This window comes from Diplotaxodon limnothrissa, linkage group LG13, assembly GCF_057381915.1.
Source record: "Diplotaxodon limnothrissa isolate DT_005_m linkage group LG13, D_limnothrissa_male_GT1.1, whole genome shotgun sequence".
In the NCBI taxonomy this organism is placed as follows: Eukaryota; Metazoa; Chordata; class Actinopteri; order Cichliformes; family Cichlidae; genus Diplotaxodon; species Diplotaxodon limnothrissa.
The window spans coordinates 4,990,434-5,003,003 of NC_140608.1; the positions used below are offsets into that span (position 1 = coordinate 4,990,434).

At 39.1% G+C, this 12,570-nt stretch overlaps 1 protein-coding gene across 1 annotated transcript in view; it reads right to left on the minus strand.

Moving 5' to 3' along the window:
• Nucleotides 1-12,570, minus strand: part of slc8a1b (solute carrier family 8 member 1b) — a 135,517-nt gene that overhangs the window by 17,197 nt on the left and 105,750 nt on the right. Inside the window, exons 6-7 of the mRNA XM_085369056.1 lie at nt 9,415-9,560; nt 5,433-5,532 (exon numbers count right to left, since the gene is read on the minus strand). Coding sequence (XP_085225182.1) covers nt 5,433-5,532; nt 9,415-9,560 — 246 coding nt within the window. The remainder of the gene's footprint in view (nt 1-5,432; nt 5,533-9,414; nt 9,561-12,570) is intronic.

Sequence of the window (12,570 nt, forward strand, 5' to 3'; positions counted from 1 at the left end):
TGGTTACACGATCTGGTGACCTTAAGGTCAAGACTTGGCAGACTTTAAATGTCGTTACAAAGCTGCAATCTTAGAAGAAAAGCTGTGCAAAATTTGTACCCTTCCCCATCGTTTCTTTGCGAACATACTCTCTGGAGGGCTTCAAAGGATGAGATCCTGATTGACTATAAAACTTGCGTTTGGAAGGCAGGACTAGGATGACAACAAGATGTTGTCTCAGTGATTTTTGTTTAAGATGAAGGAATATTTGAAGCTCATTTAAAGTCATTGTAATCTCAAATTCAATCTAATATGCTTGAGAGGAGATAAGACAAAGTAGGGAAGGATAATAGAGAGAGGGACAGAAAGAGTATAAGAAGCAGAAAAAGACCGACAGACAGAGAGCGGGAAAGGAAAGGATAGAGATGAGATTAGACGAAGCCAGCTTATCTCTCTGTGTGTTAAATCCACAGTATCAGTTACAGCCACTCTGGACTTGGTCAAACCAGCAGTGCGTGTCTGAAGAGATGAGCTGCCAAGTAACAGCACGTCTTCATCTGGGCTTCTTGTTTGTGTGAGAGTGTGTGTGTGTGTGTGGCAAGTTTGGAAAAATGTGTGTGAAGTTCACGTCATTTGTTCACAACAACACAAGATGCCCAAAATTAGATGTGTGAGATTATTGTGCCTCATTTCATTTTGTTAAGATAATAATTGCCCTTTCTTATTTTTATTCTCGTCTTTCTCTCTTGACACCTTTTAAAAGCCTGAAGGAGAGTTGTTGGAGCCATATTGAATCATTTTCCTTATGTACTGCAAGTTTCGGACCATTGTTATTTTTCCCTGTTAGTACTCCTGCCTTTTTGGTAATCTCTGACTGTAAGTGAGGAAAGCACACAAAAATGGACATTGTGGTAAAAGTGTGGGAAATTGGTATAAAGTGAAATATTAAAAAATGTGCCACTGTTTCAGAAATCTAAATATTTCATTGCACCTCTATTCTTGCTATGAACTACACCGAATAAGCCTTGAGCCTTATTCGATTTATAACTTCTTGAGCGGCTCTATAGGAAACAATCCACAAAGATCTGACACAAGAGCTGAGAGATGAATCTGTCCCATCACTTGATCCACCTACTGTTTGCAAAGGACTCATCAGAAGAGGTGTCGTGGAAGGGTGGCCATCAGAAAAGTCATTCATAAGTACCCACGACTGGACAAATTTTAAGTTTCTGATTCAAACTGTTGTCAATATGTATGGAAACAATCAGGAGAGAGGTTCAATAGTGAGTGTCTACAGCAATTTGTAAAGCATGCTGGAGACAGTGGTGGTTTGGGGAAGAATTCCAGCCAGTAGTGTTGGAGATCTTGTGAAAATTGATGGAATTTTGAATATGGAAAAGTACAATCAGCTTGTGATCCACTGTGCAATATCATCTGGAAATGGTATTTTCAACATCTTTATTTTTATTTTTTTCATTTATACATGCTATTATATAAGATACTGTAACTTGTATACAATTACAGCTTTTGTATTATGTTTTTATTCTTTGGATAAGAGTCGTGCGGGTAATCCAAAGGATTTTGTGCTAACTCGGTAAGTTTTAAATATGTTGTGAATGAGTCTTGGTGCAAAACCCAGTGAATGAAGCTGGTGATAAGTGAATGGAGGTGTGACTTTTCAGTTGATTACAGCTAAACAAACATTTATACTACACAATAATAATATAGCAGAACAATTATTGTAAGCATTTTTCATACTATTCATGAAAAAGCATTTGTTTCTATTTTCATTTATAATTTTCACAGCGTGAAAATTATTTGTTCCATCAGTTATTTTGGCTTTATTGTGTTTTCCCTCTCCTTCTCCTCCGCTTTCATTTCCACTCTCAGTTGTTTCACAGCTGGATGCAAACTGCCAGTTTGATCTACAAGCAACCAATTAGCTCGTAATCTTAGACACTTTGAACTCACACAGTGCAATCAGCTGCAGGTTTAAAGGCTCAGAAAAAACCAATCAGTCTCCAGTCTGACATGATTTTGAACCTGATTTTGTTTGTCATATGCGCTTGTGTGGGCTTGTTTTTCTGTGTTACAGTTAACCTGTTCTAGTCTGCAAGCATTACAATTGTGGATTGTACAATAAAGTAAATACTATATTGAAACTGTACTGTATATGTGTGCAAGATGAACCAAGGGTGTGACAATAAGTCTGTCCTTTGGTGGAAGTTGCTCTCATTACCTTTAAACAGTTCTCTCTTTAAAACACACACACACACACACACACACACACACACACACACACACACACACACAGAGCACTCTGTCAGGCTAGACAAGCTAATCCCAGATAAGAGAGCAAAGACAACCCTTTTCATTAATGGCATCAGCTCACCAACAAAGGCTGGCTGACAGGCTGGCTAACTAAAGCACAAACAAACACACGCACGCCCACACAGGATAAAGTTATTTGAAGACACTAAAGTGACTGAGAAAGATCCAGGCAAACAATGCCCTGACAGAAACCCAGTTTTAAATGCAGCAGCAAATACGATTTCTTTCTTTAAATCCAACTTTGTATTTTGATGTGCACCGTAATTATCGGTGACATTTTTATCGCAACAAATCAACGGTCCCAGTTTAACTGTGTTAACAATGATTGACTTCTTTCTGATAGTAATTCAGCTTATATATACACAGTTGCTGAAATCCTAAACATTGTTGATGAGTTCGGGCAGTCTGAGCTGTGGAAAAAGAATACACGTTGGTTTATCTTGAATAATTGAAAATGTTTGAGTGCTCCATCCAGATACACTGATTCAACTTTCCGATTTTTCCTTACGTACATTATTGAGCATGCAGCAAACTCGTGCCAAGAAGGTAAATCCTGAAATGCTGAACCAACCCTTCATGTACTGAATAGCACTGGTGTATTGAATAGTAAGTGCAGCTATAAAGCATAGATGTTCAGTAATTTTTCAGTCAGTGTTACATTTGCGCATTTGAAAAAATCAGTTGATGAACATTATCAGTAGAAAGCAGCCGATGGAGATTCTCTGGAGCTGAAAATAAAGCCAGCTCTAACTCTTCCAGGCACAACTTCAGCCTTCCTTCAAAATGGAGTCAATCCCCATTGACTCTGATGTAATGTCCCAGCATTACAGCATCAATGTTTTTACAAGCCTGCTACATAAAACTAACTAACTAATAATAATAATTGTGTTGGGTCATGTACGGTTTGATTGATGTCCTGACACCGGAAGCTGATGCTGAGTGGTCTCTGCTAGCGTCACCTCAGCTAATTTGAGAGATTTTTAAAATACCTTTCGGGCTATTTTTAAATCGTTTGTCTGATCTTTATAAAGTCCTTGCAAGAAGTTTGAGCTTCAGCTTTGCTGAGTAAAATTCTAACATCCCAAGTCCATTAATTAGGACTAGCTAGCTAAGTAGTTTATGGAGGCAACTTGATAACCAAGCTAACTAGCCTTTAGCTGATAAATTAGCACTCCACTCTTTTTTCCTAATATGGTTTCAAAACTAACATGGTGGCATCTAGAACAGGAGATAAAGTAATAGTTCAGTCAAAATTTATTTAATATATAATCATCTGACAATACAGCAATTAGCACCATATGCCATTTTATTATAAAAGCTGCACCTCATCTATGACCATTGTTAATCTGTCCCTGGAGTCAAGCAGTAGATGTGATAATGTCCAAATACTTTGGAGTGAACTAAATGTGCAATATGCTATACTGTCCGTTGAGCAAGACACTTAATAAAGAAAACAAAGCAAAGAAAGAACAAAACAAAACAAACAGACGCTGCTTAAGGATGTTTAAAGTTTAAAGAGCTGCAAAAGCTTGCCATTTGTTTGTGAATCCTTTTCCAAATAAAATCCACAACAGAAGTGACCGACAAGAAATGACAGTCAGTCATACATAAAGAACAGATTACAGCTATACCTTTCTACTCACTATTTCTCCTTCCTGCTTCCATTGATGAACTGCAGTAATGCCTCTCTGCCTCCAGAGGGCAAATTCCCACAAGTAACCACTGAACTGTGAAAATTCTGCAGTGAATGTGAAAAAATGCTGCTGTTCTCCCTTGTTCCTTTTCCCTCTGTCACTCTCTTTTGAACTGGGTGCCTCTACTTTATTTATTGCACGTGTTCATTTGGTGTCTAAATTTCCATATTCATAGCTAAAGCATCCTTTGTCGTTATACATGTTCTTTGTTCCTTGGATTATCTTTAAATTAATGCATATATTTTCTTTTCCACACTGTGCGTGTTTCTCAAAGGCATTTTCACACTGCAGGCGCATCACCTTCTGTTTGCATAATAATGTCTGATGCTTTCACTCTTCACAGGACACAACCACCTGTGCTTATATCAGATCCTGGCAGTGATGTAACATTAGTTTTAAATATTCTTCCCCCAAGATTAAGATTAGGATACACTTTATTTGGCTTCACCAGAAAAACAAAACACTTTTTCATTCTTCAGTTCTGTGAAAAATTATTTAAAAAAGCAGGGCAAACACACACACACACACACACACACACACACACACACACACACACACACACACACACACGAAACAGAAGCCTAAAAAAAACTACACATTGGACAAACACCCATTTCCAGGAGCATCTTTCATTACTTGGCGTTTAGTGTCTTGATGCTGACAGGAATTAATGTTGTGTTTCAGCTGGTTATGTACCAGACGCTAGAAGCTTAAATTTACTGTATGAAATGTGGGTAGGGCCAGACGCTATTTTTTATACTTACTTGGTCAAGGCCTGCACAAAAATCAGCTGCAGGCAACAACGATTCTTAACACCAATGATTTTCATGGCATTTTTAATCAACTGGCCAGTTTGCGATTTCAGATGAACTCATCCCACAGCAGATGATACTCTCTCAAACTGCCTGGCAGAAAACTATCATCAGTTTCTGTTCAACACTACAGAGCTTCTTTCTCTACTCCTCTCTATCCCCAAAACACACACACACACACACACACATCCTTGTTCTTCTGCCTTTGTTGGGCAGAAACACACACAGTCACTCTCACGATTACTCTCGACGTTATCACCCATCTGGTTAGTGTTTGTCCAAACCACACAGGCCAATCCACTCTCCAGTAACCAAAACACACACACACACACAAAAACATGATGCCATGAAACCACGAAATTACTCTAATTTGTTTTTAGACAGAGAGGGACATTTTCTCAGAGGACGTCTGAGAGCTCAGACTGTAAAACTGCAGCTGTTCATACTAAAAAGAATTTACACCACACTCTCTCACTTTCTTTCACACGCACACACACACACACACACACACACACACACACACACACACACACACACACACACACACACACACACACACACTCCAGTTAAAATCAGAGTTGGACACAGGGCTTCTGAGTCTCGCCGTTGGTCTTACCTGCGCTTACAGTGATGGCTTCTATGAACTGGTCTCTCCAGCTGTTGGTTCCCACCAGCAGAGCCAGGTTGGTCTTCTTTATCAGCTTGTCCACTGTGTTCTGCCAAAGGAGAGACAGATTATCAGTCATTTGCATCTAGCATAGGAAATCTCTTGGATTTCGACACAGCATGAAATAAGAAACTGGCACTCAGCTTTCACAGGAAATGCATTTTTTTATGAATTTCCAGGGACATAATAAAGGTGAAAACATAAACATACTCTGTATCAGTTTCATACAATTCATGACTGAAGCTATAAGACGCACACTGCAGTGAAATATTAAAATTCAAGATTCTCTTACAGCTGCATCATTCCTGTGCATCGCTTTATACATCTTCCCCAGCCTTATATTTGTGATATTTCTGCAAGAATTCAAAATATAGTTTTCACTACCATTTATTAAATAAACATTTAGATCTACAGTAGACTTGTTTGTTTTTCTTTCCATATATGTCTCTGTTTACGTCCATTTTCCTTCCTTTTTCTTTCCACGGTTTCCTTCCATGTGCATTATTTTACAGTATTTACATTTTTATTACAGTCTTCTTCAATAGGAAGAAGCTAAAACAGACTGGGGTAACACAAACAATCCAGCATGCACACACATATACTAATTAGTGAGCACTGGGGGAATGCACTCTCCTTTTCTGAGGGAAGCTGTGATGCTACTTGTGTTGAATGGAGCTTAGGTGTGTAAATAGGGCTTCTTAGCTGTGGACACAAACATGCACAGACACAGCCAGCTTTACTCTGCCTATTGTATCTGGAGTGTTCGCTTAACTGCATTCACCTAGGTTTTGTGCATAATACCGTCTTCTACGATTGCCATTTTATCATTCTCTAATGCTGTTACTTTTATCAGCTTTGCTTTCCATCTCTTTTCTTCGCTCCCTCAATTACTTTGGACTCAGTCAGACTGAAACATGCATATGCATGGGTTTCCTGTGTGTATCCATGTGAATTTCCGCTTTATTTTGGGAGGGCCCCATGCTGGGACTGAGGAACGTTATGTATTTTTCTTCTGAAAGACACATGAAAAGACTTCTTGACTCTGTGTTTATCTTAGAAAGGGGTCAAAATCATCAAGATTGGTTTCATCATAGAAATCTAACAGACACAATGTTTGCTTTAAATGAGTGAAAACTAAATTATGTCAAAATCAAAAGAAAGTAAGTACTAGTGAAAATTATACTTGAGATAAAAGCTGCAATTTGCACATTGTAAAGTCAGTATTTTGTGGCTTATGTAATTTAATTATAACTTAACTAAAAATAAATTGTTTTTCCTTTGGATGACAGTAATTACATAACTACATAAATGACTTGAGAAGGAGTAAGTTAATATTTTGGGATGACAGTTTTTCTTACAATACTTTTCTAATCTTCAGTCAGTAAGCTGAACTGGAGTTTAGTTTTAATCCTCCAGCAAGTGGTGCTATATAATCCAGTGATGATTGAGCTAAAAGTCACAAGTAAAATTAAAAGATAACACAGTCTGACAGGCATAAAATTATACTTTTGTATCAACATAATTCCCAATGAGCTTTTATCCAAAAACTGGTATACAGGTCCTGAGTGAGTGCCTATACCCATCTGTAGAACAACATGGAGGCTCTGACATAGAAATAAGAAAGCTTGCCTAATAGAATTTAGATTGTGTTGAAGAGTAAATGTGGTCATATTGTAGATTGCAGTTCAATTTCATGAGAAGTGTAGAAATTCTCATGATTTTGAAAGTCTTATGAGAGACTTTTTGCCTTCTAGGCATTTCCATTTCTAGTCCCACATTTCAATAAATTGCTCCAGACATTTCTCATTTTCCCAGCACCATATTTAAAGAAATAATCAGTGGCTCAAGACTTTATTATTATTTATTTATTTATTATTATTGTGCTAAAAACACAAGGGTAAAAACATTGTAAAACTTTTTTTCCTTTAACCTCTCATCCTTGTTCAGTCTCTAATGTCACTCTACATCTGCCAGTGGACAGTACTTTAGATAACTATAGGATCTCTTTACACACACACATACACATACACACTGAACTACTTGACAAACTATAGTATCCTGTCAAGTGGCAAGCTATTAGTGGGTGCTATTAGCTGTCTTTTTAGAGTGATTGTGTAGGTGGAGCAGGAGCAAAGAACATGCATTAGTACACACAGTCCCACACATACACACACAAATGTAACATGGATGGTAATTACATCTGCACTCGTCTTAAGAGTCTGTGTGGGTGAAGGGAAAGGAGGAAATTAAGCAAACATAACAAATATCCAATTATTTCCTATATGTATCAGAAAAATTTGTGCATGAATATGTTATATGAGCTTTATTTTAATCCTTTGTTGCCCTTTTGTGAACATATTAGCATATTACTACACTCGCAATAGACAATAATAATAATAATACTAATAATAATAACTTTATTTGTAAATCAAAATCAAGTTCTCCATAGTTTGACTAAAACCACACAATAAAAAATAATCATACATGTTCCAGCATACAGACATGCAGTCAGCCATATGGTCTTATATTAATTCCAACATACACCCTTCCGTACACCAATTTGAGGGTCTCGAAAAGCGCTATATAAATGCAATCCATTATTACTATTATTATTATTAGATGAGAACTATGGCCAAAAATAATGGGAGAAAGATTAAGGAAAAGCTAACCTATAAAAAGGAGTTTTGAGCAGTCATGTAAAACAAACCACTGCTTCAGCCGATCTAATAATGTGAGGAAGGCTTTTCCAAAGTTTAAGAGCTACAACCTCAAAAGCACGATTGCATGAAGTTTTCATCAGCAGCCTAGCTGTTGCATTCTAAACTAGTTGAAGACACACAGAACGAAAAACATGTAAACAGCATGTCTTTCATTGTCACTTCCCTCTCTCACACCAACCGGTCGCAGCAGATGGCCCCGCCCCTCCCTGAGCCTGGTTCTGCCGGAGGTTTCTTCCTGTTAAAAGGGAGTTTTTCCTTCCCACTGTCGCCAAAGTGCTTGCTCATAGGGGGTCATTTGATTTTTGGGCTTTTTCTCTGTATGTATTATTGTAGGGTCTACCTTACAATATAAAGCGCATTGAATTGAACTGAACTGAATTGAATTGAATTGAAAGACAGGATAAGGAATACTGAGACATGTATGTGAAAACAATAATATATATGGGAGAAAATTAAAGCATGTATTCAAAGTTCCAAATTGTTGGATAACAGACAACACGTAGGTTTTGAAAGCAGACAGAGATATGTCTGCTTTTAAATATCCTATTGTGTCATGAAATCTTATTGTTCAAGGATGTTTGAATCCGAAAGTTATACTTCAGAGTAAAACATCCTCAGTTTTCCTGCCATCTAAACTTGTTTTATTGTCCTCAGATGAGATCTGTCATCTTTATCTCACCACACAAAGGCTTCATTTCAATCCAAAGTACCTAAACTGCATGCAATCTGTGTCCACTGCCATGTGCAAACTTACAAAAACTATGCAAACCAGTCAGCTGATATATGAAAAAGCATGGGATGTCTTTTTCTCCCGTTTGACTATATAGGCTTCGTTTCGGTATATTTGATGTCAGCAATGCAAAAGATTACACACTAAATGTCACAGTGTAACAGGATAGCTTTCTCCCTAGTATAAAGGGCAAATATAGCCCATATCCTTTTGTAAATCAATGCTAATGTGTCAAAGCACAATGAAAAAAGCAACACACAACTCTATATATGGCTACAGAGTTTTAAAAATGGTGGCTGCTATAAAATTCTGCTTACTCAACCAATCAATTCACCTCTACAAGCTGTATCCCCCGGAGTTCCTGTGAAGTGAAAAATGCTACCATTTAAACAGAGTCTTTTGGAGCTCTGACTTTTGTTCCTGTAGTAGAAACACACTTAGTTCCTGCACTGGAAATATAGTCAATGTGGCACCGCCTTACCTTGAATTCATATGATTCCTCGATGATCACCTCCAGTTTGACATGATCTCCCAACATTGGACGGCCCATTTCAGCTATGCGGCGTTCCTCTTCATCTTTTCCTGTCAGCGGCTCTTCTTCCACTTCTTCGTCTTTCTGCTGTTCCTCTGAAGAAACAAAACAGGGGACACAAACAGTTAGAAAAGAAACAGCAGTAAGCCAGTCAGTTGTGTTAATGCAGATTGGAATTTATGCAAGAGATTAGCTGAAAAAAAGATAATAAAGTGAGGGAAGCTAGTTGTGTAGCACACCAGAAGAAGTAGTTTCAAATAAGAAATAAGCTGATATTGTTATTTTATTTATTTATTTATTTTTTAAGTTTTCAAAATCAGTTTTCTCAAAAGTTAGCATGTCAGGTGAAACCATGTCAGGTGAAGTTGTCAGGTACAACTTCAAGGTCACATTCTGGATGATCTTGTTCTAGTGGAGTGATATCTCTTATACTACAATGAAGAGGACTTTCTTCTTCCAGTCTTTATGCCAGTCACACTGCAGTTACCATACCAAAGTGTGATGTAGCTGTTCAGGATGCCCAAACAGCTTTTATTGAGACCCAACATTGCCTCCATAAAACGGGGTTCTCACTTGCTTCATTTACCAACCTCTACACCTTTGGAGACAGAGCCTTCAGTGTGTCAGCGCCTACCCTGTGAATTCCCATCTGAGCTCGGCAGTGTCCCTTCATTTAACTTCTCAAAACCTTTTCAAACAGGCCTCCAACCTCTAGCCTGTTTACTTATTTCATCGTAGTTGCTGATGAGATGATGTGCGCTAGTGTTGTATCATCAGTCTTGTTTCAGCAAAGTATGGAGCAACGGACAGAGCACACAGCCCCGTGTGACCCCTGTGTTCAGTTTGATGAGGTCTTACTGTAAGCATTTACTGTTTGCACAGTATGCCAACTGTAAGGGCTCCAGAGAAGGTGGGAGGCTGGTTTTGATAAGATCCATGACTAGTCGGATGAATCTCTTCACATTAGTTGCACCTGCAGGTTTTCTTCTCTGGTGTAAGTTTCAGTGCCTTAAACCTCCCATAGAACTCATTCAGCTGGTTTTGGTGGGAGGGTTGTGTCGTCCACTTGCGGTATTATTTTACAGCCCGAATCTCCTGCTACATGAGCCCAGTGTCCCTGGAATCACAGAATTGGCTTTCAATTTTTCTTATGTATGCCAACTTAGTCTTCTTGATGGCTCAGTAGAGATCAGTTTTTGCCAACCTGAGCACTACTTTTACCCCCAATCAGAAGGCAGCATCCTTAATTCTCAGCTCTTTAAGGCTCTCTGATGACATCAGAAGAAGGGTTTGATAACTGTAACAACACACATACACTTGGAGCATACATGCTCCAATCAGTACTTGCAAAAAAGTCCTGAAGTGCTGTAGTTGTATCTGGCCAGGATGCAACTACTGGTCTGATCGGATTTGCCTTAATGCGTTTCAGTAATGTTCTCTATGCTGGAAAAAGCATAACAGAAATGTGATGTTTGTATACACCATATTAAATGTGTTATTGCGCCTGGTTGGAACACGCTATTGGAATTTGGATAGAACAATTTAAGTTTATGTATATGAAATCTCCAGCAACCACCTTGAAACTGTCTGAATGAACAGTCTCTAGCTCACTGATGGCACTGTACAGCTGCCACAGGATGTCCTGGGTGGTGACAGTGAATTACTATAGCTGGTAGAAGGGTTGGAATTTCACTATCATATCTTTCAAAAGAAAATGAGTTGTGACAATTCCACTGTTGCTGCACCACATATAATATAATGTATACACACAGTCCTCCACCTCAGGTCTTACTGGTGCTTACAGAAGGCTGTTAGTCTGTCCAGCAGGAATGCGACATCAGAAATGTTGCTACGGAGTCAGGTTTTGGTCAAAACAAAAACAATACAGTGTCTCGCATCCTGCTGTGTGTGTACTTGCAGCCACAGATAATCCATCTTATTCTCTAAGGAATGAACATAGGCAAGTAAGAGTGATGGGACTGATGGTCTGTTTGGGTTAGCTCGGACGCTTTCTTCATTCACTTGTGTGTCTGTGCACACTGCTTCATGTACGTCATACCCCACACAGCTCTGTCAGACCAGCTCAGTGATCTCAGCTTTCTTCAAACACAAAGTCTCCCACAGACTTCTCAAGGTTACGCCTCATTTTCAGCAGCATCTTTCGGTTGGTCCTTAATATGAGACACTCATGATGCTCAAGACAAACACAACAAATATGATGCCGTGTATTTTCCTCTAAAATTCCAAACTTTTTATCTGTAATGAATACACGGGCGATCGTGGCTCAAGAGTTGGGAGTTCACCTTGTAATCGGAAGGTTGCCGGTTCGAGCCCCGGCTTGGACAGTCTCGGTCGTTGTGTCCTTGGGCAAGACGCTTCACCCGTTGCCTACTGGTGGTGGTCAGAGGGCCCGGTGGCGCCAGTGTCCGGCAGCCTCGCCTCTGTCAGTGCGCCCCAGGGTGGCTGTGGCAACAATGTAACTTGCCATCACCAGTGCATGAATGTGTGCGTGAATGGGTGGATGGCTGGACTTTGGGGTCCTTGGGGACTAGTAATGCGCTATACAAATATTTACCATATAACACAAAACCCTCAGCGTACCAGGTACAAATACATTTTGATCACTAATTCTTCAAAGAGAGCTGGTGATCATATGCCATTATTGGCACTTTATTCATAATTGCCACTTCAAGTAGCAATCTTTGTCTTAAATTATTAACTAGAAGTGTCTGCAATTTTAACTTATTTAATTAGCTTTATATTCTTCAACTGTTTTAGCACCATTACTAAATGGAAAATACTTCCACTAGTTCCCCTGTTATCTCATTATCCCTGTCGCTCTGTCTTTCACACGCCACCCCCATCTCTTTTCTTTTCTCTGTCTTTATGGTCTGTGCCAGTAATTGAGATTCACCGTCGAGAAAGAACTCACTGCTGATATCAAAGGGTGAGGCGTCAGACAGAATGGCCTTGATCATATTTTTCACGGGGGAACAGTTATCCATGCTGTTGCCTTCCATTATTGTGCACTGCATTGTGGGTCTACACCAACCCGTTGGTCATTTGTTCCCCTCAGTTGGGTTTGCTGCATGGAGCTTATAGCTC